The 25,167-nt window shown below is 38.3% G+C and overlaps 1 protein-coding gene across 3 annotated transcripts in view; it reads left to right on the top strand.

Annotated features, from left to right (window-relative positions):
- NLK (nemo like kinase) overlaps positions 1 to 25,167 on the top strand; it is a 146,806-nt gene that overhangs the window by 94,857 nt on the left and 26,782 nt on the right. For all 3 annotated transcript variants that reach the window (XR_451138.2, XM_007183906.2, XM_057536426.1), the window contains exon 3: positions 256 to 311. Coding sequence is in view for 2 of the 3 variants with exons in the window: in XM_007183906.2 (XP_007183968.1) it covers positions 256 to 311 (56 nt within the window). In the remaining variant the exon portion in view is untranslated. The remainder of the gene's footprint in view (positions 1 to 255; positions 312 to 25,167) is intronic.

Raw genomic sequence — 25,167 nt, 5'->3', positions numbered from 1 at the left:
GGTAGCATGTAGTATAACCCAGTTGCCTCTCTCATATTGGCGTAAGTAAAATTGTCTTTGATAGTGATTTTACAAAACCTATCTTAATGTTTTGGACCATGTTTCTTGATTGATAAATTTAGTTAATCTCAGTGTTCAGTTGTAACCAAGCCTAAAATCATTAATGAGTTAATAGTGTCTTTTTGCATTTATGTCATATTTTGTTTCTTTTTTGTTTCTCTAAATTTGGCTTTTTTTTTTTTTTCCTTTTCCCAGGTACTCTCTGCCCTTGACATACTCCAACCTCCACACATTGACTATTTTGAAGAAATGTATCCTAACCAGGGAATGTGAAAGAAGGGAGCAATTTTTTATTAATTTGTTCTTCTAGCATCTTCTGGGGTTCATGCCTTGAAGTGTATTAAATCTCATCCTTGCAGAAGTGGTTGAGTACCTGGAACCAGGTAATTTTGAAATCCCAAGTATCTGACAGAGCACAACATTATCAATATATCCTGAGTGGTGATACCACAAAACAAGACTTCTGAACAGATATTTCATTTAATCCCCACAGCCTTGTGAGATAGGTATTGCTATTCCCATTTTGCTGGTGAAACCACTGAGGCAGCTGTGTTGTAGTAGAACTCAATAAAGTGCTCTTATCACTATACAACAACTGCCAATCAGTCAAGAAGGTAATACTGCCCTTTTATCCACCACTTGGGGTAAGGTGAAAATTAAAGAGAGCTCTTGAATACTATAATTCTTGGTGATATTTTATCCCACCAGTCCTTTGTGGAACTAATCCCTTTGTGCAGTAAAGGGTTAACTCAGTGGACTTGGGGTGCTCCACCCCTGTACATTCCAAAGAAGAGACTGGCCCTTGACCAGCTCCTGGCTGATAGAGTCTTTGTATACCTCTTGGTATACAAAAATGAGATCTTGGGCCAGGCCAGATGGTTCTGACACACCTTTTTTTAAAAGTATAAAATTAATCTAAGGAAAGAAGGATTGAGAAAGTTCTTTTCTCCTCAGCTATAGGTCAGTGGTAGCAACTGAGGTGAGAACATTAAGGATTCCATTTCTTAGACTTCCTGAAGATTCCCTGGCTCCTCACTGAAGAAAAGAAGGAAGCTGGTAGGATGGGGGCAGTACTTGTTTCATTCAGCAGAAGCAACTTTCTACACCTGGCCAGGAGCCACCTTCTTTATCCTTTTTGTTGGTGGGAAGGGCATCCACATACTAGAAGGCATTCCTCTGAGTGTGTAATACTGTTTCTGCCTCTTTGGAAATTAAGAAATTTTCTTTATTAAATAATAACTTTACTGGATTTACAGGTATGTCAGGGGTCCCCAAGATCATCCTCAGGGTTGATGATTCAGTGAAAGGACTCAAGGACCCAGGAAAGCTGTTCTACTCATGGTTACAGTTTATTACAACAAAAGGATATAGATTAAAATCAGCAAAGGAAAAAGGTACATAAGGCAGAGTCCAAGAGAAACCAGACACAAAGTTCCAGTTGTCCTCTCCCAGTGGAATTGCACAGATAGAGTTTAATTCTCACAACAACGGTGTATGACAACACAGGTAAATGTTATTGACCAGGGCAGCTCACCTGAGCCTTGGTGTCCAGAGTTTTTATTGGAGGTCAGTGAGCCTTAGGGACTGACCTTAGCAACTCAGGCTTCAGCCCTCCTCCCTTCTCCTCACCCAGAGGTTGAACTAATACAGCTGGCCCAGGGCCCCAGGTGAACAAAAACAGGTGTTCACCATAAATCACATTGTTAGCGTAAGCCATCTGGTATGGCCAAAGCATCATGTATACTAAGACATTCATATGAGGCAGGATATTGCAAGAGTTCAGAGGTTATTTCCCAGGAGCCAGTTGGGGGCCTGTCCTAAAGACATTTTGGAATGTGTAGGTTTGGGGCAACCCAGATCTGCTGAATTAACCCTTTACTACGCTTAGACCATCTGTGGGGAATGAATGTTTTCATATAAGATAATTGGTGAATATGAGTATTTTAAATGAATGTCAGATATTTTTAGATTTTCTTCACTGAACTTAGCTAATTCATTATATCCATGTCTGTCTTATCTTATAGTTCAAGCATGAATTGTTTACATCAGGCATTAATTTTTTGTACTTGGGTTTGTCATTCCTTTAAAAACCCTATGTGTGCTTTTATAAGCTAGGAGTTCTCAATCACTTATTATTATAGGCCATAATTTGAGTCTGGGAGATCCTGGATTCATTATTATCTCAAATACTTGCAAAGCAGAGGAAATTTTAGCATAGTTATGGTTTAAAGCCATGAGTGGTTGGTAGCTGATTTCAGCCCATTTCATTAGCTAGTAGAATGTTTCTATGAAATTCTTTCCCTAAAATTGTTCATGAATGTTTAAATTAAAAGCCTTTGTCATAAAATATTCATGGAACCCCTAGTACACCATTTACTTAAATGTTTTACTTTTTTATTTAATTATGTACCTTCAGGTTAAAAGATTGACACCTGTGCTTTCACAGTAATTAGCTGGCTACAGATGGAAAAACCTTCAAACCTAAACCTCAATATTCTTTATTTCTGTTGTATAATTTTTAGCTATATGTAGAATGATACACAGGAAAAAGGTGTTTTCCGGTGGTGGTGCCATTTGGAAAGCACCAAATCCTGTTAACATAAAAAAGAATTAAACCTACAGCTGCTACAGGATTATAAAGACTTCTTAGGAAGGCATGGTTTAGCTTGGGAAACAATATACTAAAATTTTGTGTTTTAGAACAGCTATTAAATGGAAACGTTAAGAAATGCCTTAGTTATTACATATATGCTCTGCCTGATTCTTCTAATATTCTAAATAGAAAAGTTTTCTGTGTCCTGTGCTTTTTAATACAAATAAATTTGTTGTAGTCAAAGCAAAAAAAAGTTTTCCCCTCAGTTTCCCTCTGAAAAATAAGAAAACTTACTACCTACAACACAAAAATATTGAGGATTAATAGGATCTCAAGTTACTGTTTGATTTCAACTTAATATATTATCCCTCTGTGCCAGCAGCTCCCTCTATAGTATCTCAAAATCATGGCATACACATTACACATGGTTTTAGACAGTGCTTTTTTCAAGTTGGAGGATTTTAGAATGGATAATATTTTGAATTTTAAATATATGATCTTGGAATTGTGCTTTGAAGAAACTATTTTTGAGGACTGTTTGAGGCTCTTGTTTTAGGTAAGTTCTGTGTACACATATTGCTATTCATCTAATGGATGTTCTGATATTTAGTCGATAAAGGAGTCAGTTTATAGAGTCAAAAATATATATCATATTATTTAAGTTGTAAAGGGAAAGAAATAATCTTTAGTAATCTTCCACTGAACATAAAGTACCATATCATTACACTTTTTTCTAAGACTAGAAAATTGGGATGTTATATTGCATATGTAAGTTTTCGCAAATAGTATTTTAAACCAGGTCTTTTTAAAACTAATTGAATAGTTAATATCATTTTCGAAAATCTGAGGTCTATGAACATTTTGATCTAATCAGGTGTCACAATCACAATAAGTGTCAACATGGGTATCACACAGTTAATTATATGTTTTTCCCTAAAACTGTAATAAAAATGATTATATCAGTGCCCACCAAAGATTTAGCTTGGGTTTTGAAAGACCATGCATCTTTAGATACCTCCTTAAGCAACTTTTAAAAAGACAATGATTATAACTGTTTACAAATCTTCCTACAGGGTTCAACAGATGAGTCAGGTATGGAAAGAGCAATAAATTCTACTATGATCTCTGTATCTTTTAGCTTTTGTGTTTTCATAGTTTTAAAATCTAATATATACACCTAGAAAATATATTCTTTAATAATTAAGAAAGATTATATTTTTTCTGAATTGAGCTTTCAGCTTGTTAAAGGATTACATTATTCATCTTGCACTTTGAGTTCCTATTTGGAAATGTGTATGAAAGCAGTTTGGCATTTAATTACTTTGAGCCTACTGAAATTTCATCCAAGAGAAACAAGTTTCTAATTGTTTGATTGGAAAACATTACTTATCATGCTTCCATCAGGATTCTGGACTCTGTAACATAAACAGGCCCCTTCCCAGAAAGTACTAGATGCCAACTGGATTAGAAATTAAAATTTGGCTTGCTTTGGGAAAAGCTTCTTTTTAACTTGAGAAACATAATCTTAGCATTTTATGGAGAAGAATATGGATGGTACAGGTCTTCTGTGCTAGAAACAATTACAGCCTAAAACCACTGGAAACAAGAAGTCTAACGGGATGACTATGTGTCCCAGTTTGCCAGGACTCCTGGATTTTACCTGATATCCTGGTATAAATACTAAATAAGTTTCTCCTTTCACTTTCAGAAATGTCCCCGTTTGAATTAATAGGTTTGGCTTGTGCAGGCAATGTTTAAACAGGAATTTCTTGTCGTAAAGGCAGCGAGGGAACCTACACATCCAGTTCAGCCAGTTAAAGTCCTTGGTAGGCAATAATGTAATACTATCACTTAAACTACTCCCAGATGCAGTAGTTTAATTGATAGTGTTAGTATACTATATTTTATATACACAATATGTAATTCCCTAGTGCTATGGAACAGCTCTATAACCCTCAGGGAATCTTAGGAGCCAGTGAAAAGCTAAGAACAAACAAAATAAAATGTGTATATGCATATATAAGTACACTCTTTCTGCAACAACAGTACCAGCAAGGACCAGAAATCTACATTTTAGGAGTTTGGAAGATTCCCATATTGTTAGAATTTCCTCTTCATTTATTCAATAAGCATAAGCATCAACTATGTTCCTAGAACCAGGAATTTTTTTTCTGTTTTGCTCACTGTTGTATTCCCAGCACTTAGAACAGTACCTAACATATAGTAGGTGCTGCATAAATAAGATAGTCTCTGCCTTTCAAGTTTGTAATCTAGTGGGGGATACAATCATGTAAACAATAATTATAATATAGGTTGGAAAGTATAGTGATAGAAAAAAAATCTACACATCCTGAGAGCGTTGAGGATCTGATTTTTTACTCTTTCCCATTTTAGTTTCCAAGCTGATTACTTGAAAAGCATTTGATGATTTAAAACAAAAACTTTCACTTACCCACTGTCACCAATTCTGGCTCCTTAGCCCTGAAGCCTAGGACAGAGACAAAGAAAGGCAAAACCAAGGAAAAGTTAGCAGAACAGTCCAAGAACAGCAAAATTCCTGACTTTAACCACCTTAGTATCTACTGACTCTTTGGCTCTTTACTTTTTTAAAATTTAGTGTGTCAGGCATTGTTCTAAATACCTTTAACTCCATTTTAAAGATGAAGAAACTGTAGCTCAGAGAGGCAGATAACTTGATCAAGGTCACTTAAAAATGAGCTGGGATTTGAACCCATGTTGACTGGTCCAATGGGCCAAGAGTGCTCTTAACCCACTGATGCCTGTTAATGTTTTCCCTCAAGAACAATGTTTCCCTCAAGTCTGTGGGGTGAGATAAGATGTAAAGAAGAAACTATTATATATGGTAGAATGTGCCAAAAGAATATAGACAGGTGATGTGGGACTTTAAAAGAAAACACAAGACTTCGTGGAGGAAAAGACATTTCAGTTGAGTATGGAAGGATGAGAAGGATTTGGATGGGTAACATTGAGGAGGGTGGATATTCCAAACGGAGGGAGTAAGTATTAGCATCTTTTAGGGAATGGCTAGAGTTCAGAATGCACGAATAATGAGAAATTAAGCTAGTTAGGGCCAAGTCATGGAGAGCCTTGAATGTTGAACTAAGGAAATTCATCTTTATTCAGTAGGCATTTTAGGGCCCAGTGAAAGATTTTTGTGGTGAGGAATGACGGAATTGGAAGCGTACTTTATAAACTTAACAAAGAATTTCTGTTTGGGTGATGAGAAAGTTCTAGAATTGGATAGTGGTGATAGTTGCATAACATTGTGATTGTGCTTAATGCCACTGAATGGTGCGCGTAAAATTGGTTAAAGTGGTCATTTTTATTATGTATATTTTACCAAAAAAATTTTTTAATTAAAAATACCTTAACAAGGACCTGACTTTTGGAGCTGAGAGGCAGTGACTACTGTGCCCAGTATAGTGAAAGGACAGAAGGATTTTTGGCAATTGATTGGGACTTCTTTAGCCATGTACTCAACAGCCTAGGTTGTCGAGTTGATGACTGGTTGGGTATTTACAGAGGCAAGACAAGGAAATGAAGAAATCTGAGGGGCTGCTTAGAACATTACAGAATGGCTGGCCACATCGGTAGAGAAGTAATTGAAATCAGAAGAGGACTTGGCGTACTCTGAGAAAGGGGAGAGGCAAGATCCAAAGACAGATGTTGGGATGACAGCAAATAGCAGGCTTAGCAGGAGTAGTCGTGTGGTTTGAATATGGAGATTATTCTAAGAAAGGAAGAACAAGTTGTAGTAGCTTCAAGATCTAAAGCCACGCTTTGAAGTGGATGAAGTAGAATAATAATGAAAGTCTTTAGAGTTCAGGTGGTTGAGAAACTGAGGGGTAGAGAATCTCTACCCTGGCCGCACATCACATTCACCTAAGGAACTTTAAAAAAAAAAAGAAAAGAAAAGAAATGAACAGACCCTGCATCCCGGAGATGTATATACACACACACACATACATATATATATATATTCTTTTTCATAATCTTTTCCATTATGATTCATTACAGGATATTGAATATAGTTCCCTGTGCTGTACAGTAGGACCTTGTTGTTTATCCATTTTATACAGAATAGTTTACATTTGCTAGTCCCAAACTCCCAATACAGCCCTCCCTCACCCCACTTTCCCTTGGCAACCACAAGTCTGTTCTCTATCTGTGGGTCTATTTCTTTTTCGTAGATAAGTTCATTTGTGTCATATTTTAGGTTCCACATGTAAGTGATATCATATGGTATTTGTCTTTCTCTTTTGGACTTACTTCTAGTACAGTAATCTCTAGGTCTATTCATGTAGCTGCAGATGGCATTATTTCATTCTTTTTTATGGCTGAGTAATAGTGTGTGTGTGTGTGTGTGTGTGTGTGTGTGTGTACCACATCTTCTTTATCCATTCATCTGTCGATGGCCATTTAGGTTGTTTCCATGTCTCGGCTATTGTAAATAGTGCTGCTGTGAACATGGGGGAGGGGTGCATGTATCTTTTTGAATTATAGTTTTGTCGGGATATGTGTCCAGGAGTGGGAGAGTGGGATTGCTGGATCATATGGCAACTGTATTTTTAGTTTTTTAAGGAACCTCCATACTGTTCTCCATAGTAGGTGCCCCAGCTTACATTCCCACCAGCAGAATAGGAGGGTTCCCTTTTCTCCACACCCTCTCCAGCATTTGCTATTTGTAGACTTTTTAATTATGGTCATTCTGACCAGTGTGAGGTGGTGCCTCATGGTAGTTTTGATTTGCATTTCTCTAATGATTAGCAATGTTGAGCACCAGAGATTCTGATTTAATTGGTTTGAGTTGGATCCTAGGCATCAGTTTTTTTTTTAAACTTCCCTCCAATGAACTTAATGTGGCCTCGGGGTTGGGATCTACTAGACTGAAGCACTGGAATGATTCTCAGTATGAATGTTGAAGTTACGAGTGACCACCTGGGAGACTTTGAATACGCAAATGTAAACTAGCTTTTTGTGTCATGTAGCTAAAATCAGGATTGTTGTATAGGCTGCTAGAAAAGACAAGGATGAGAGAATGTGGAATGTGGAATTAGCTTCTGTTGTATATTTTTTAAGAGGTTTTTGAGCATAGCAGTGGGACCAACCATAGCCTGGAAAGGGTAGGAGAGGAGAAGGCAGCTTACTCCTTCTCTACTTATCAGCTCTTTTTTTTTTTTTTTTTCCATTAATTTTTGGCTGTGTTGGGTCTTCGTTGCTGCCTGCGGGCTTTTCTAGTTGCAGCGAGCAGGGGCTACTCTTCGTTTCCATGCGAGGTCTTCTCATTGCAGTGGCTTGTCTTTGTTGCAGAGCACGGGCTCTAGGAGTGCGGGCTTCAGTAGCTGTAGCACGCAGGCTCAGTAGTTGTGGCTCGCGGGCTCTAGAGCGCAGGCTCAGTAGTTGTGGTACACGGGCTTCGTTGCTCCATGGCATGTGGGATCTTCCCGGACCAGGGCTTGAAACCATGTCCCCTGCATTAGCAGGTAGATTCTTAACCGCTGCAGCCACCAGGGAAATCCTGTTCCTTGGCTCTTAATGTCTGGGTTTGCGTATACGTGCATTTATTTGCTTTGGAGGGCTGTGATGATGGAAGATTAGTAATCCCAGGCTCTACCACCTACATTTGACAGACACAGAAGCTTGCCTTTGCTTTCTCTAGGGTACTTTGGGAAGAAAAGAGCTGAGGTTTGAAATAACATAATATTTTCTAGGATGCTTTTTCTGTTTCATTGCATTTGTGGTTATAGCCTTAGTGACAAGGACTCAGCCAACAGAATTTTCTGGGCCATGACAGGGGATGTAGAATGACAACTTTCCAGGGTTTTTTTCTTTTTTTCCGGTGGTAGACTAGACTTCTTTTTCTTTTTTTAGTCAATTTTACATCGCAAATTAAAGGTAGTTTTAATTTTTTGATTTTTGATATTCTATACAACAAATTAGTTACCTTAAAAAGAAGAGGAATTTGCCTTAGTCTGGGAAAGAGATTGTTATATTCAAACATTTTAACACCGTGACCTTTTATTCCATTGATTTCTATAGAGAAGCACCGGCATGCTTCAGAAAAGGTCAGTGATTCTAATTGAAGCACACACCAATTTTTTTCTGGTTGCAAAGACGCCCATGGTTTTTGTTGCAAAGAAGATGATGAGATTTAGGGCTGACCATTTGTTACCAGAGAAAGCAATTTTCTCTGTGATGCATTGCTGTTTTTCTTTCACGTGGAAAGCATTGTTTGAAATCAACAATACCCATAAACCAGATTTTCATTATCCATGCTATTTAATGCCCTCGTTTTTATTTCAGAGGCAGTTACATATCTGAGATCAAGGTTGAAATTTCCCTCCTCTGTGGACCTGATTTTGGAAGAAAAAAATGTGAGGAAAAGGATACTGTTAAGTCTCCCATACTTATGGTTGTGAGATTTTTCTTTCCAACAGGAATGGCAGGATTTCAGAATTAGTGCTTAATGTGAGTTTAAGAATATTTTAACTGTCATTCTTGGACTTTTCATGTAAGAGAATCTGTGGCTTCAGGAATCAGACATACTATAGTTTATTAAACCAAAAATTCACCATGTCCTTTTGGAAAAATCACCTGATTTTCATATTTGTTTTAACTCATATTGCATAAAGATGAAGACTTTAAAACAAACAGTTGAAAAACTGTTGACCAACATGGATGGCTTCTACTTGATAAATATTTAATATTGCAAGATTTCTTTTTTATAATTTGGCTTAGTGTTGGTCTCTGTCCAGAATGAAATGGAAGAAAGAATCGTCCAGTTTTTAATATCTGAAGTCAGGGATTAAAATTGTGTTTTCAGAGCTTTCTGTCTATATTCATTCTGTAGGAAATAATTTGATACAGCAGATTCTCCATTTTCTTCTCCCAACCCAGCTAAACCAGTTAAATACCCTTATTTTGCTATCTGAAGGCTTTTAACGCATCATCAATAGTTTCTCACACAACCTCAGTTGCTGATTGCACATAAAACATTAAATGTGTTCTCAGACTTCAGTTCAGTTAAGCAGACAGGTCAGCTGCTGTAGTTCGGAACTCTAGATGGCCAGAGTTTTTGAAGCCGATAGGTAGTTTTTTTACAAAAGACCACATCACAGATTTTCACATATATGCACAACTTGAGCTGTCCAGAATGGTTAGCTCTCTATTATTAAAGTACTTATATAGCAGTGCTTTCTTATGAAATATTTGCATAGCTCTTATCAATAGCAGTCATTTATTCGTAATAGTTTATAAATTCCCCTGGTTCTTACTGACTGTAGAAGCTGGGTAATGAGTCAGCTTTATTCTCTTTTGTCTGAGAGGTGGAAACAATTAAGTTATAGACTGATTGGGAGGCCTGAACATGGGAATATGGAAAATTGGCCTTCATTACATATTCTTAGAGGATTGTTATATTAGGAAATTGACCACCAAGTATCTCCCTTTCTTCTCCTTACAAAGCCTTGGTGGCTCCTCCAATACATGTTCTTGATGTTGGAGCCTAAATAACAGCACTCTAAAATCAGTGCCATCTCCACTCCTTCTGCCTGCCATACTCTCATCATCAGTTAGTTCTGCTGCCTGACAAGAGCAGTCTTGAGTTTGATGACTTATTATCACATCATGAAATGGGAACAAGCTCCTTATCCTCTGTTTATTTCAAAATCTTTATCATCAGTTCAGGGCCGACCTAGTCAGCATTCTGCTAGCTTGAGGTAATAGAAAATCTATCGTAGTGGCAAAGAGCATGGAGTCTGGAACCAGACCACCTAGATTTGAATCGCAGCTTTGCCTCTTACTACCTGTGTTTTCTGGGTTTTTTTTTTTTTTTTTTTTTTTTGGTTTTTGGCTGCATTGGGTCTTTGTTGCTGCGCACAGGCTTTCTGTAGTTGTGGCAAGTGGGGGCTACTCTTTGTTATGGTGCGCAGGCTTCTCATTGTGGTGGCTTCTCTTGTTGCGGAGCACGGGCTCTAGGCTTGCAGGCTTCAGCAGTTGTGGCATGCGGGCTCAGTAGTTGTGGCTCGTGGGCTCTAGAGCGCAGGCTCAGTAGTTGTGGCGCATGGGCTTAGTTGCTCCGCGGCATGTGGGATCTTCCCGGACCAGGGCTCGAACCCGTGTCCCCTGCATTGGCAGGTGGATTCTTAACCACTGCGCCACCAGGGAAGTCCAACCTGTGTTTTCGTGGGCAAGTTACTTAACCTCTCTGTGCCTCAATTTCCTGGTTAATAAAATGAAAATAATAACAGTACCTACCTCATAAAGTTATTTTGAGGAATAAATTGGGATAGTTAAATAGACTTAGAACAGTACCTGGCACTTAATAAGTGCTATAAAAGTAGTAAGGGAAGGCCTTACAGAGGAAGTAGAACTTAGTGAAGCTAGAAGACAATAGGAACTCCTATGAACTTTGTGATGCAAACAAAGTGTGCCAAGCCAACTACCAACAGGTGGCATTAACAAGTACTCATCACAAACAAATGGACTTTCATAATGGTCTGTCAGTAACAAACCTAGCCTAATTATAGAAAGATTTTTTTGTCTTAATAAGATGTGAACTGTTAATGAGGAATGGGTTGTCAACCTCAGTACCTCATATTCCCTTACATGGTCTCCTCTTACCAGAAAATATATTCTATATACAACTCGCTAGCAGCTCCAAGCCTTCCATCCAGACTGCATTCACACTATATCTTTCTTACTACTTTTTCTTTTTCCATTACCTTAACCAAACCTTTCTTATTAATTAGAAAGATAAGACCTAATCTCCTCCTTCAACCTACAGTCCCAGAACCACTCCCCTTGTTATGCCCTAAAGCAGTAGTCACATCTCCTAGTAGTAGTCCCTTCCTGACTGCACAAAGATTACCTTGGCCTTAGTGTACTAGCAAATCCTGAGGTTGTTTTAAAAGAACTGTTTAAAGTTCCAGCTCACAGTTGGAATTTTTTTCCCTCTGCTTTGAAGAGAGTCACTATAGTCAGAGCAACTTATTCACACCAGCTCTTTGAAACATGTGTGTTTCAGGTGAAGCCAAAAAAAGTCTAAAGCTAGACTCTAGTCTTTAAACCTCTATTACAAAATAAATATACCTCTAAAACTTCCCAGCTGGTGGGAATGAAATGCTGTCAGGCTTCCCAACTAATAGAGGGTAATAATGAATAACAACAAAGCCATACATAAATAACCCCATTATCATTCTCTTGAACTGGTTAACCTTCTGATTATTAGCCTCTTGACATACTTAATTCAGGTATGAGAGTTTAGGGATGCTCGTAGGACTATTTATTTGATCTTTTTGTCCTATCCCACTGTTCTGACTTTATTTCTATTTTTTAAGGTTGGTGAACACCAGGGAGGCATGTGTTACATGCCCAGAGGTTTCAGAAGCCACTAAATATATCAGACCTGCCTTAATTGGAGGATATGGGGAAGCAGTGGGGCTCTTAGCCACTTCATAGACCAGCTGAGTCTCCAGCTACCAACTCAATTTATTTGAGAGCAGTACTTCAGGGAATTTAATAGACCTACAGTGCACTAGCACAAATCTGTATTTTAGCCGGAGTACAATTTATTTATGTACTACTTATTATATTGGTTTTCTCTCTGTATAATATATGAATGTCATTATTAAAAATTAAGAGCACTGAATTGTTGGTGATAGGTTTAATAATTATGTGTTTTATTGACAGTTTTCCTCTTACTGCTACATCACTTAGAGGTGGCAAGAGAACCCAGATGGTAGATAATAGGATTAGGTTGAAGTGGCATTTTTCCAAAGGAAATATGATATGCATGAGCCAAGCAGAGTTTTGTTTCATGTGTGTGTTGTTTTGGATATGTGGAATACTAATCAGTTAGGGGAAACCAGTATGATAGCTAATTTTTACCACCCTGAGCTCAGACTGAGAAACTCTTCAGGTTACTAGAAGCTCTTTACCAAAACCAGGAGTCCCCTGTGTGGAGGTCTCACAGAGATTAACACTTTTAATTGCTCCCTTGAGTTTCCAATCTGTCCAAAACCAACCCTCGTTCTTTCTCAAAAGTAATACGCAGTATGTGCCCTGTAGAAAACTTTTCTTGGTCTAAGAAAAGGGTTTTTGTCCTCTTATGAAGGAATGTGACTATCACGAATGGACATACTGTTTTTTGGTGCCAAGAAAACTAATACATGAGACCCCATTAATAAGAAGTGAATATAATTTTCCTTTTCAGCAGTGATATCCTTTTGAGATTCTGATCTTTCTTCTTAAGATCAGTACCTTAAAAGAGCTTTTTAAATTGGTTGCCTGTTTTGTGTGTGTTCGTTTTTTTTTTTTTACTTATTTCCTTTGGCTTTTTCTTAGGGTGGGGGGGAGGGATGTTAGGAGGAAATAAGAACATAGTCACATGTGTTCTTCCCATAACAATGGTGCTGATGGTAGCAGCAGCGTCCACGTAATCACTGTTCCCTATGTGCCAGGCATTTATATGTGATTCACATACAACATCCAAACCCGGCAGTAACCCTGTGTAGTAGGTATCGTTGTGCCTCTTTTATAGAAGTAAAAACAAACTCAGAGAAGTTATTTAACTTGCCTAATGTTACCAAGCTAGTAAGTGACGGAGTCAAGATTCTAACCTGGTCTTTGATTCCAGAGCCTACACCACACTGCCTAAACCCGTTAAACTCCTCATTTTAAAAATATGCTCTCTTCTTAAGTAGAATTATTTTGTTCACCTTTTTTGAGGTTTCATCTTTTGAAAGACAGAGCACAGGTCAAGAACAAAAGCTGGGATTTAGCAGCAACTCCTCTGTGTACCAGCTATGACCTCTGGCTAGTTCCTTCACCTCTCTAAACCTCTTCGCTTATTTGTGTAATGGGAATCTTAATAGGACTGACTTAGAGTAATTAGGGGTAGATGAGGCAAATTAAGTTTAAGCTGGAAGTCTGACACATAGAAAACTCTCAATAAATATCAGCTATTTTTCTTTTTTGATCAAGTTTCTGTGGCTGTGTACATTAAAATCTTTTTGCTTCCTTCTTGTTTTCTCTACCTGATTTTTACACATCAGTCTCAGGCTTCTTCTACTATCTTGAATGTTGCCTTGCATTCATCCATCTTTTTTCTCTGTTTTGTCATTGAGTTAGCATGCTCTTTACACCCACTTGGTATCTAGTCAGTATTTATTGATGCTAATGATGGTGGTTAAACAAAGATGCTGTTGGCACCAGTCCTGCAGCCTCTGAGACTGCCTGAGTAATCATGACTCCTAAAAACAGAAAAGGACTCAATCATCTTACTCATAATTGAAGGTCAGAATTTGATGTCAGCATTTGTTTCTGTGGTGATTATGTAGCTTTTTCTGCAGAATTACTTGACAGTTGGAGTAGTCAGGCTTTCTGGCATGAGGCTGATTATCATGCATTCTTAAATTACTTCCTAAAATAGATGCAGCATCATAAAGGTGGGTTAAACAAATATTGATTGTAGTACAGATTTGTTTTAATTGGAGCAAGAGGTCAGGGGAGGCTTACATTGAGGGGTAGTTGACTGCCAGGCTCTATCCATCTACATTAGTTCCCTAGTCATCTTGCCCATAATCCTTTTTTGCGTCAAAGAAAATTGTACAAAACTGTTTTTAATCCTAAACACTCCTCCCTTTGCTCTGCCTTTCTGGGATCTCTAATACATTCCTACCTCATTTCTTTGATTGATCCTCAGAAGATTTCTTATTTTTGCTTTTTCCTGCTTCAACCTCCATTCTCCATGAACACATTTTATTCCTCAGCAACCTTTGTGGGAGTCTAGCAGGGTGTCCTGCATATTATATTTGGGCTCTATGCACTAACAACTCAGCTCTTGACACTGATGTGCATTATTCTAAAGAACATCATATCAGTAAGGTTGAATTTATAACTCATTAATGGTGACATGCTTCCATAATTTCAAAATCCAGATTTTTTTTAATAAAAGAAGGAAAGAATGGGAAAAAAATTTTAATAAAAAAATAAAAACTTTGTGCAAGAAAAAGACGATTGTAACCAAAAGCAAAATTAATACCCCATCTGTGGCAGATTTCATTTAGTAGAAAGTAGAGACTTGTTTATTTCTTACCATATCTAATGTAATATAATATATAAACTTATATTTTCAATTTAGATCTCCCACCAAAGCCTGTCCTATACTTCCAGCAATCTCTAGTTCAGAGTTTTTTGTGGTTCAGTTTTTTTTCTTTTTTTCCCATTTTCTTCTCAAGGACTACTAGCCCAACCCTCTACCCCACCACACACAAAAAGTTAGCTGGGAATTCTTTATATGTACACAGACGTGCGCACACATGAATTTTTAAAATTCTCCTTATCTGTTAAAAAAAAATAGGGAATATGAAACTATGCAAGTAAGCATACATGATTCATACGTACAGGAAAATGTTTATTGAATTGTCAATTTTAGCTTTGTAATTTGACTAAGAAGGGTGGAAGGGGACTTCCCTGGCAGTCCAGTGGTTAAGACTCCACCCTTCCAATGCAGGGGGCGTGGGTTTGATACCTGGTCAGGGAATTAAGATCCCACATACCACACGGAGTGGCCAAAAATAAATTAAAAAAAAAAAAAGAAAAAAAAGGGTGAAAAAAAAAAAAAAAAGGGTGAAAGGAATAAGACTTGAAGGAAGTAACTCAGGAGGTAGAAAGAGACAGAGGCAAAGAAAGTTTAAGGTAGAAAAACTTGCCTCTATGATTTTTTTTTTTAACCTTTGTATTATTTTTCAGTTGCTGGCAAAAGGAGTATCATTATTTAGCCTGTCCACCTGACATTCCTTCACCCCCAGCCTAGATCTGTTGCATGGGGGTAGTTCCAGGTTGTTATGAGGATTAAATGAGGTGGACTATGTTAAAAGTGGCACATAGTAGGCTCAAAAATATTTTTCACCAAACTGAGATCATCTTTCAGCAAATGGTGGGATTGCTTCTTATTTGAGGTTGTGGCCTACTAGTAACAGAACTAAGACTACAGATCCTAGAAGAAGTTAATAAGAATACCTGTGTGGATTTGGGCAGTTACTTCAGACATCTTCGGATTCAGTTCCTTCCAAAAGGAAAGACTAAAACTCAAAAAGAGAACAAGTAGTCTCTAGAATAACCTACCACTTGGGCTGTGAGAACTCATAGAGATAATTTGTATAAAGTGCTTAGAAAGTGCCTGGCACATAGAGAAAGCTCAATAAGTGTTAGTTGCTTTTATTTTTGTTATTTCTCATGTGTTTTTAAAAAAGTCTTAAGGTGAACCATTTTAGGAAACCTAAGGCAAGTATGTATGTGTTTTTATAGATATAGGCAAATTGCCAATTAAAATGTGCATCTAATTAGAAGTTCAGTAGGAGCTGAAGAAATCTTGATGGTTTCTCACATGTTTAACTAAAGGTTTAAATCTCTGTAGTTATTGGAATTTAGCAATTCTAATAATTTAGAGATTTATCTTTTTAGAAGAATATTTCTTGGTTGTGCTACTTTGTTTCTCTTAACTCCTGTTGGCTGTGTGATGGCAAATCTGGCATATTCAATCCCAAAGCAGTGCCTAAGGGGCTTTATGAGATTAACAGCCATAACACTTGTGATCTTTGAGTGAATCTGTTGTAATTGCTTGTTTAATTGTCCATCTCCCTTGGTGGGCTATGAACTCAGTGACATCAGTGACATTCTTTTTTTTTTTTTTTTTTTTTAATAAATTTATTTATTTATGGCTTTGTTGGGTCTTCGTTTCTGTGCAAGGGCTTTCTCCAGTTGCGGCGAGCAGGGGCCACTCTTCATCGTGGTGCGTGGGCCTCTCACTGTCGCGGCCTCTCTTGTTGTGGAGCACAGGCTCCAGATGTGCAGGCTTAGTAGTTGTGGCTCACGGGCCTAGCTGCTCCGCGGCACGTGGGATATTCCCAGACCAGGGCTCGAACCCGTGTCCCCTGCATTGGCAGGCGGATTCCTAACCACTGCGCCACCAGGGAAGCCCAGTGACATTCTTATAGACCGTCAAATTTCCAGTGTCTAGAACAGTGTCTGGCACATGCTGCTGTTGAGAATATTTGTTGAAGAACGAAGAGAGTGACTTCCCATTTGAAGACACATGGCAAGGGAGGGATTCTGAAAGCCACATCATGTAATGCAATACTGATTTTCTGATTTTTGCTTGGAACCTGGTTTTTGCAACATGCAAATAATGTCAGTCTTATGGATTTCATTTTCTCTCTTGATAGTAAACAGAGTGAGGCAAAATTTCATGGAAAGGGTCAGTCTTAGGAATCATGACCATCTGGGTTTGAATCCGAGCTCTGTGTCAGCAGCTTAACCTGTCCCAGCCTCGATGTGCTCATATCTTAATAGAAATAGTTAAAAATTAGGTATTGTAAGTGAGGATTAAATGAGATGACATGTAAAGTGGCACATAAGTAGCTTCAACAGAAAGTTAGCTTCCTTTCTCCTTTTCTTCTCCTCATAGCGCATAATTTAAAGTAATTCAGCTATTCTTTATTTCAAAGTAATCTGCATGTTGTGGTGACATTTGGTTAACAAATGGGAATAGTAGGCAAGCTGCTATGGGAAGCAGCTTGGTGGGGTAGAGAGAGCACTAGACTGAGTCGGGACTGAATGTGACCTTGGGTAAATCACATAACCTCTCTAGCTGAAGTTTGTGTTTCTCTTAAGTGATATTCCCCATTGACTAATAATTGAGAAAGCAGCAAAGGGACTATTTTCTACCCTGTTATATATAAAGAAGCTTCTGAAATGTCAGTATTACCAAAACAAAAAACCACACACAATTAACTCTTTAAAACAACACAGAAATGTTTGTGTCTCTTGGGCACCTGAGGCATCAAGAGCTGCCATCCCCCCCTGCCCCCACCCTTGCATTTGTAATTGTTAATTTGCATCATTCGTTTTTCTGAAGCAAATCAGAACATTTTGAAATCCATATTTCATGGAGCTACTTTACTAATTGCTGCAATCAGCAGCAATTTATTTTATAGCAGCGCTGTTCAGATCGCTCTGAGGTTGGCATACCATGGACAGTGTGTTTTTTACAACCGTATTTTTAATGATGAGTTTTAATAAGGGAAAATGGTTAATCTGCTGATATTCTCCTGAAAGTCCTAACTTTGGTCCTGTGTTTTACCTTTACCCAATGCTAACTTAAAAGGCCACAGCGAAGTCATTGACCCAGTGGGTGCACCGGCTGTCGGAGAGGCTGTCCCATTTAGAAGGACCGGGAGAGGGAAAGTGCACCCTGTTTTTCTTCTTGTTTGGAGACCCTCATTCAATTACTCAGAAACAATAATCAGATAGCTGCTGTTCAAGTTAATGGCACCTCTGAGTCCCTGTCAAGAGAGCTTTATTTAATGTGCAACAGACCTGGAGTGATGCAGGTGCCTTTTCAGGCCCTCATTTAATTTAAGCTGCTTTAGTTGGCATGGCAACTAGTTGAGACATCTGGGAGACATTATGCTAGGGATTGAGACTTCAGAGGATTTCTGCTAGAGCAAAGCAGAAACCTTATCATAAAGTGGTGTGTGTTGCTTCTAAATTTCTGCAGCTATATTGTTAAATCTCCAAATTCAGGAATTGTATTTTCCAGAGAAATAAAATTTTTTAAGGTTGGCCTGGTCTTTGGCTTGTTTTCTGTGAAGAAAAAAATGCTTTATTCGTGAGGTGAAAAATATTCATTTCAACCCTGAAGAATTTACTTTGCTAAACTAAAGCTTGACAGAACTTACTCTGTGCAGAGTGGCTGTTTTAATCACTTTGTAAAAATCATACATTTAAAATTTCTCAGACTTTTATGTTTAAAAGATATTAGAGGATGGGAAAGCATCTCTGCACAAAGGTAAACAAAATGGTCAAGGTAGACAGGGCTGTACTGTATGTGGTTTTGCCCTGGACTTTCTGGTTAAATTAAGAGTTTATTAACCTACCCTCATTTTTTTTTTTTTTTTTTTTTTTTAAATGGTTCACTCGTTTCCTTGTTTTATAGCTACTTTATTTATTTATTTATTTATTTTTGGCTGTGTTGGGTCCTCGGTTCGTGCGAGGGCCCTCTCCGGTTACGGCAAGTGGGGGCCACTCTTCATCGCGGTGCGGGGACCGCTCTTCATCGCGGTGCGCGGGCCTCTCACCATCGCGGCCCCTCCCGCCGCGGGGCACAGGCTCCAGACGCGCAGGCTCAGCAGCTGTGGCTCACGGGCCCAGCCGCTCCGCGGCATGTGGGATCCTCCCAGACCAGGGCTCGAACCCGTGTCCCCCGCATTAGCAGGCAGATTCTCAACCACTGCGCCACCAGGGAAGCCCCTCATTTTTTTTTAACCAAGCATGTCATCTTCTCAAGAAGCAGAGATATGAAAGTAACACTCTTCTAAACTCTTCTTTCTTAAATATTATAACAGGAGATTGAATGAAAGGTTTTTTAAATTCACAGATCCTGAGGACAGTAACATAGTAATTTAGTTATTTCCGCTTAGCAGAGGGAATACCTGCTGGTTTATATTTTCTAAGAAACTGTGCACATATGTATGGGCTCTTAGTATAGAAGAATTGACTTACCATTTGAAATCATGTTTTATATTCATTTTGAATGCCTTGTTTTTCAGGGTTTTTTTGATATCTGGTAATACTTTGCTCTGTGTTAGGTTGAACAATGTGAAATTACTATTTTTGTTGGTCAAAATGGTCAAACGTTGTCAGTTCAAATCCAACAGGTCTAGGATGTGAACAACACCCTGATCTGAAAATATATGTTTCGTAATGCTAAGTGAAACGTAAGAATTTTTTCTGAAATTAGTAATTATTTATAAAATATCTGACTAGAACAGTACCCATTCCAGCCAATGTTTTGCTTTTCCCTTTTCTTTGAAAATGTAGTCACTGTTAGAAGAAAGCATATGACATTATTTCATACTTATTCTCTGTTTTTGGCTTTTGTATCAATTCGTTCCTTTTATAAGTCAAAGCAAGATTTTTCAAGTGCCAGCACTGTGAATTCAACCTGATAACTTGAAAACTAAGATGTTTTCTCTCTGCTGTTTGCATGCATACCAACTGTCACCAGTAACAGTAAAGATTCTGGAATCGCAGCTTGGCTGCTTGTTTTATAGATAAGTGAGGCAGAATAGAATCTAACCTGCTCTTCACTTCCATGCAAGAACTTTTCAATCCTGGCAGGAAGAAAAAATTGTCAATAAACTCAGAAGACATGGCTGACATCCCATACAGATGAGTACTGTCTTTAGGAATTTTTTTTCCCTGAGTAAAACTGCAAGTTGATAGTACTTAATACAGGGATAGCAGTTGTGAAGTTTTTCTGGTTTTGTTCTGTTGTTCTGTCTTGGTTTCTTTCCTGTGTAATGTTCTTTTGTTTTCGTCCCTTGAGATTTCTGGAACCAACTCAAGAATATTAGGACTTCTGATTAAGGCTTAATGGTGCAAATAGAAGTTTTTTCCTGTCTCTATCCTATGATTAAGATTTCCTAGTGGGAAAAATTTTTAGTATATACAAGAGGGTTAATATCCTTAATATGTAAGGCACTTTTACAAATAAATTATCACCCCAGTAGAAAACTGAGTAAAGAAACAAGTCTCTCTCTCACTCTTCCTCTCTTTTTCCCTCTCTCATACTCACACATATATATGGCCAATAAACATGTAAACAGTTTTCAATCTGAAAACACAGTTGATAGAACACAAATCTTTACTGCCAGTTCTTCCTGCAGCCCCCCTAAAATGTCAGTAAAGGGTTAGGAACTCAAACTAGAAGAGGCAGAAACCTCTGCTGGCAGTAATGAGAACCCAGAAACAAGTTCTTGCTCAGATCATCAGAGCAGCTCAGGGTTTGGAGGCATCAAGTATCTCAGAAAGTAGGGATGCAGGTAGGCCTAAACACAGAATTGGTTGCAAGCCTGTGTAAGAAGTAGTAAGATGTTCAAATGTTCAGATCGTCTCCTATTCCGCAGGAGACCATATAATGCTTTATTCCCTGGAGGCAGCATGAGCGGAGCTGTGGTGTCTTTGGCCCCATCCCCCACTTATACAGAACACTGGCAACCTGGCCTATGCCCTCCAAGACAGAAGTTTGGAGGGCTCTTCTCTAGAGAAACGGATTAACCAGAGAGAGGATCTATACGTAATTGAGGATCCTTTGTGAAACAAAATTAAAGCTCTATGCCGCCGCCCCCCCCACACACACACAAAGCTACATTACAGTCAAAACAGTAATAACCTAAAGGCCGATTGATAGGGGATTGCTTAAGTCATGACATATTACATAAATTGGAATACTATTTAAGCACTTTTTTTGGGGGGGGGCGCTGTGTTGGGTCTTCATTGCTGCGTACGGGCTTTCTCTAGTTGCAGCGAGCGGGGGCTACTCTTCATTGCTGTGCGCGGGCTTCTCATTGCAGTGGCTTCTCTTACTGCGGATCATGGGCTCTAGGCACGCGAGCTTCAGTAGTTGTGGCTCGCGGGCTCTAGAGCGCAGGCTCAGTAGTTGTGGCGCACGGGCTTAGTTGCTCCGTGGCATCTGGGATCTTCCCGGACCAGGGCTCGAACCTCTGTCCCCTGCATTGGCAGGCAGATTCTTAACCACTGCGCCACCAGGGAAGTCCCTATTTAAGCACTTTAAATGATATAAAAGAATTGTATACCATGGAAAGATATTCACAAGATATTTTAAATTAAAAAATATATATGTATGTGTGTGTGTATGTGTGTGTGTATATATATATATAATATGATCTACTTTGTCACGATAATTCCACTACAAGGAATATATCACTAGGAAATAATCAGATTCACATAAAGCTATATATGTAGGATATTTATCTCATGGTTATTTAAAATAGTTTAAAAAATTAGAAATAACTTGGATTTTCAACAATGACAGATTGGTTAAATGAATTATAAATATATCCATACATTAGAACCCTCTACACTAATAAAAATTCTGCAAGAAAACAGGCAGCAAAGCCATGTGTATGCTATAATCCCAGTTTTAAATATACATATAGGTATGCATACACAACATTTACATGAAGATATTATAGGTTAATTCAAAGAGGTAGGATTCTATGTAGTTTTTATACTCTTTGGCTTCTTTGTATTTCCCTAGTTCTGTGATGAATTTTTTTTTTTTTTAATATTTTGGAAAATTTTTAAAAATACACAAAAGGAGAGATAATAGTATAATATCTATCATATACACAATACCCAGCTTCAGCAATTAATAATCATTTTGCCAGTCTCATTTCCTTTTTATTGAGAGGAGGGGGAAAAGGGAGCTGTATTATTTTAAAGTAGATCCCAACTATCACATTATTTTACCTAAAAATACTTAAATATGCATTTCTAACTGGTAAGGGCCTTAAAAACATAACCATCATAACCTAATAAAATTAGCTAATTCCTTACTATCCCCTAGTTGCCTCAAAGATCTCTTTTTTTAATCAGGTTTGTTTGAATCAGGATCTAAACAAAGTACATACATTGCATTTGGTTATTATCTCTCTTGAGACTTTTTATCCCAAACATTCCTCCCTTCCCTTCCCCTCACAACCCCCTCCTTTCTTTCTTTCTTTCTCTTTCTCTCTTTCTTCCTTCCTTCCTTCCTGCCTTCCTTTCTCTCTCTCTTTCTTTCTCCCTCCCTCCCTTTCTTTCTTTCTTTCTCATTGATTTTTTGGAGATATTTTTCCTGGAGAATGATCCACGTTGTGTGTTTACCTGATTGCTTCCTCATGATGTCTTTTTATTTCCCATATTTCTAGTAAACTGATAATTAGAACTAGAAGACTGCTTATATTGTGTTTTTTTGTTTGTTTTTTGTGTTTTTTTTTTAATTTATTTATTTTTATTTTTGGCTGTGTTGGGTCTTCATTGCTGTGCGCGGGCCTTAGGTGCGCAGGCTTCAGTAGATGTGGCACATGGGCTCTGCAGCCGTGGCCCGCAGGCTCTAGAGCACAGGCTCAGTAGTTGTGGTGCACGGGCCCAGTTGCTCCATGGCATGTGGGATCTTCCCAGACCAGGGCTCGAACCTGCGTCCCCTGCACCGGCAGGCGGATTCTCAACCACCGTGCCACCAGGGAAGCCCGATTATATTGTTTTTTAAGACATGAATATTTTCTAGGCAATGGTGTGTATATCACAGGGACATAATATCTTGTCCCACAATAAGTGCTGCTAAGATTGAGTGGTGGATTGAGTTGATGTGGGTCTCATTCCTTTGAAGTGGTTTTAGCAACCATTGATAATTGGTACATTAGATCCATGGTGTCATAGAGGTTACAAAACAGTGATTTTTTTTCCCCTAATCTATCATTACTTCTGTATTTATTAGCTGAAATTCTTCTATAAAGAACACTGAACATTTAGGATATTTTATTAGAGTTTTTAAAAATATAACTCAAAAGAAAAGAAGGTAAAATTCTAAATTGTGTAGGGCCATTGAAACAATTTAAACATAGTCAATTTCACTATTATGTAACCTTAGGCAGGTTACTTGCCTTCTGTTAGCCTCAATTTTCTCGTCTGTAATTGGGGATACCACTACCTATCTTGTAGGATTGCCATGGAAATTAGATGAGATGATATATTTAAAATACTTAATGGAGTGGCTAATACCTAGTAGGTGCTCAATATATATTCATTCATTCAACAGACATTTACAGGGGACTTACTATATGTAGGCATTGTTTCTTCTGAGACTTTTGGATAGACTTGTGAACAATACAGAGAAAAAATCCTTGCCCTCATGGAGAAGGATTGGAGAGACAAACAATAGATGTAATAAGTGAATTATGTAGGATAAGTACTAAAGGAAAAAAGAAAAAGTAGGGCTGTGCAAGGGGGTAGCAATTGGACAAGGAATGCAGGACACATTATTAGAGTAGTCAAAGTTGGCCTCAATCGAAAGATAAGAGTGAAGCAAAGACACAAAGGAGGTGAAAGAGTTAGCCAAGTAGATGTCTGGGGGAGCACAGTCCAGGCAGAGAAAAAGGAAAGGCCTAAGGTTAGTATGTGTCTAGCATTTTCAGAGAACAGCAAAGAGGAAAGTGACAGGAGGTTAGAGAAGGAAGAAAGCCAGATCATTTATGGCCCTGCAAGGACATTTTAAGGACTTTGACTTTTCCTCTATATGAAATGGGAAGGTTTTGCAGGAAAGTGACATAATCTGTCTTTCGTTCTAAAGCATGATTATGTGAAGTGCATCTAAAAAATAAGATGAATTGATGAATGGAAAGGGCCGTGGATAAATGTGCACTGAAGCAAATATGACAAAATGTTAAGTGTAAATCTAAGTGGTAAGCATATATATGGTGATCGCTGTTTAATTCTTTCAAGTTTTCTGTGTGTTTGGAAATTTTTATAAGAAAAAAATTTTTTTAACTATTAAGATAACTAAATCTAACCTTGATAATAATATTGTAATTTAACTGATGTGTATCATCTTACAGAAAGATTCTAACATGTCACTGAAAACTCCTATAAGGAAATTCTACATGCCAAATCTCATTTCCTCACTAACCTTCATTATGAAGTAGAATATATTTCTTTGGAGAGAGCTTGGTTAATAAAACCTAACATAGAAATTAAACCTAAGAGTATAAAAACCTTAAAATTGCATTTTCTATATAATAAAGTGACTCAATATACAGACAAGATATAACAGTGAAAAATGTATTCTGGCTACTGTGTTTTAGAAATCTAGGGGTCTTGGGCCAGGGTGGTAAGAGTGGACATGATAAGAAGTGCTCTAATTCTGTGGCTAAGTTTTGAAAGAACCAATAGGATTGGAGGCAGAGTGAGAGAGGGATCAAGGTTGACTCCAAGGTCTGTGGTTTGTGGTGTGACCAACTTGCTGGAAAAATAGGGGTTTGCTGTGGGAAAGCCTGCACCTACAAAGTGTGTGGTGGGGGAAAGATAGAGAATACATCTTGGACATGTTAGTTCGAGCTGTCAATTAGACATCCCGTGGAGATGATGAGTAGACAGTTTGATAGACAAGGCTGGACTTAAGGAAAGAAGATTAACTAGAGATACAAAGTTGGGAGTCATCAGCATGGATGTTATTTAAAGTCATGGGACTGGACCCCATTACCCTAGAGAGTGAGTATCGAAAGAGAAGAGGACCAGGGACTTCCCTGGCGGTCCAGTAGTTAGAACTCTGTGCTTTCACTGCCAAGGGCCCAGGTTCAATCCCTGGTGGGGGAACTAAGATCCCGAAAGCCGTGCTGCATGACCAAAAAAAGAGAGAGAGAGAGAAGAGGACCAAGCCTCTTGGGGAATTTCAAGAGGGGCATTTCAACATTAAGTGCTTGGGAAAGAGCACCAACAAAGGAGGACTGAGAAGAAAGAACCAGAGAGGGAGAAGGAAAGTCAACAGTTGGGTGTCCTGCTAGCCAGTTGAAGAAAATGTCTCAAGGAGGAGGGCGTTTCCAACTGTGGTGTGTCGAGCGTTGTCAGTTATTCTCCCTTACTCCCAA

This window comes from Balaenoptera acutorostrata, chromosome 20, assembly GCF_949987535.1.
Source record: "Balaenoptera acutorostrata chromosome 20, mBalAcu1.1, whole genome shotgun sequence".
NCBI lineage: Eukaryota > Metazoa > Chordata > Mammalia > Artiodactyla > Balaenopteridae > Balaenoptera > Balaenoptera acutorostrata.
The sequence above is the reverse complement of the archived record's forward strand: the minus strand, read 5'-3'. Positions and strand labels throughout refer to the sequence as shown.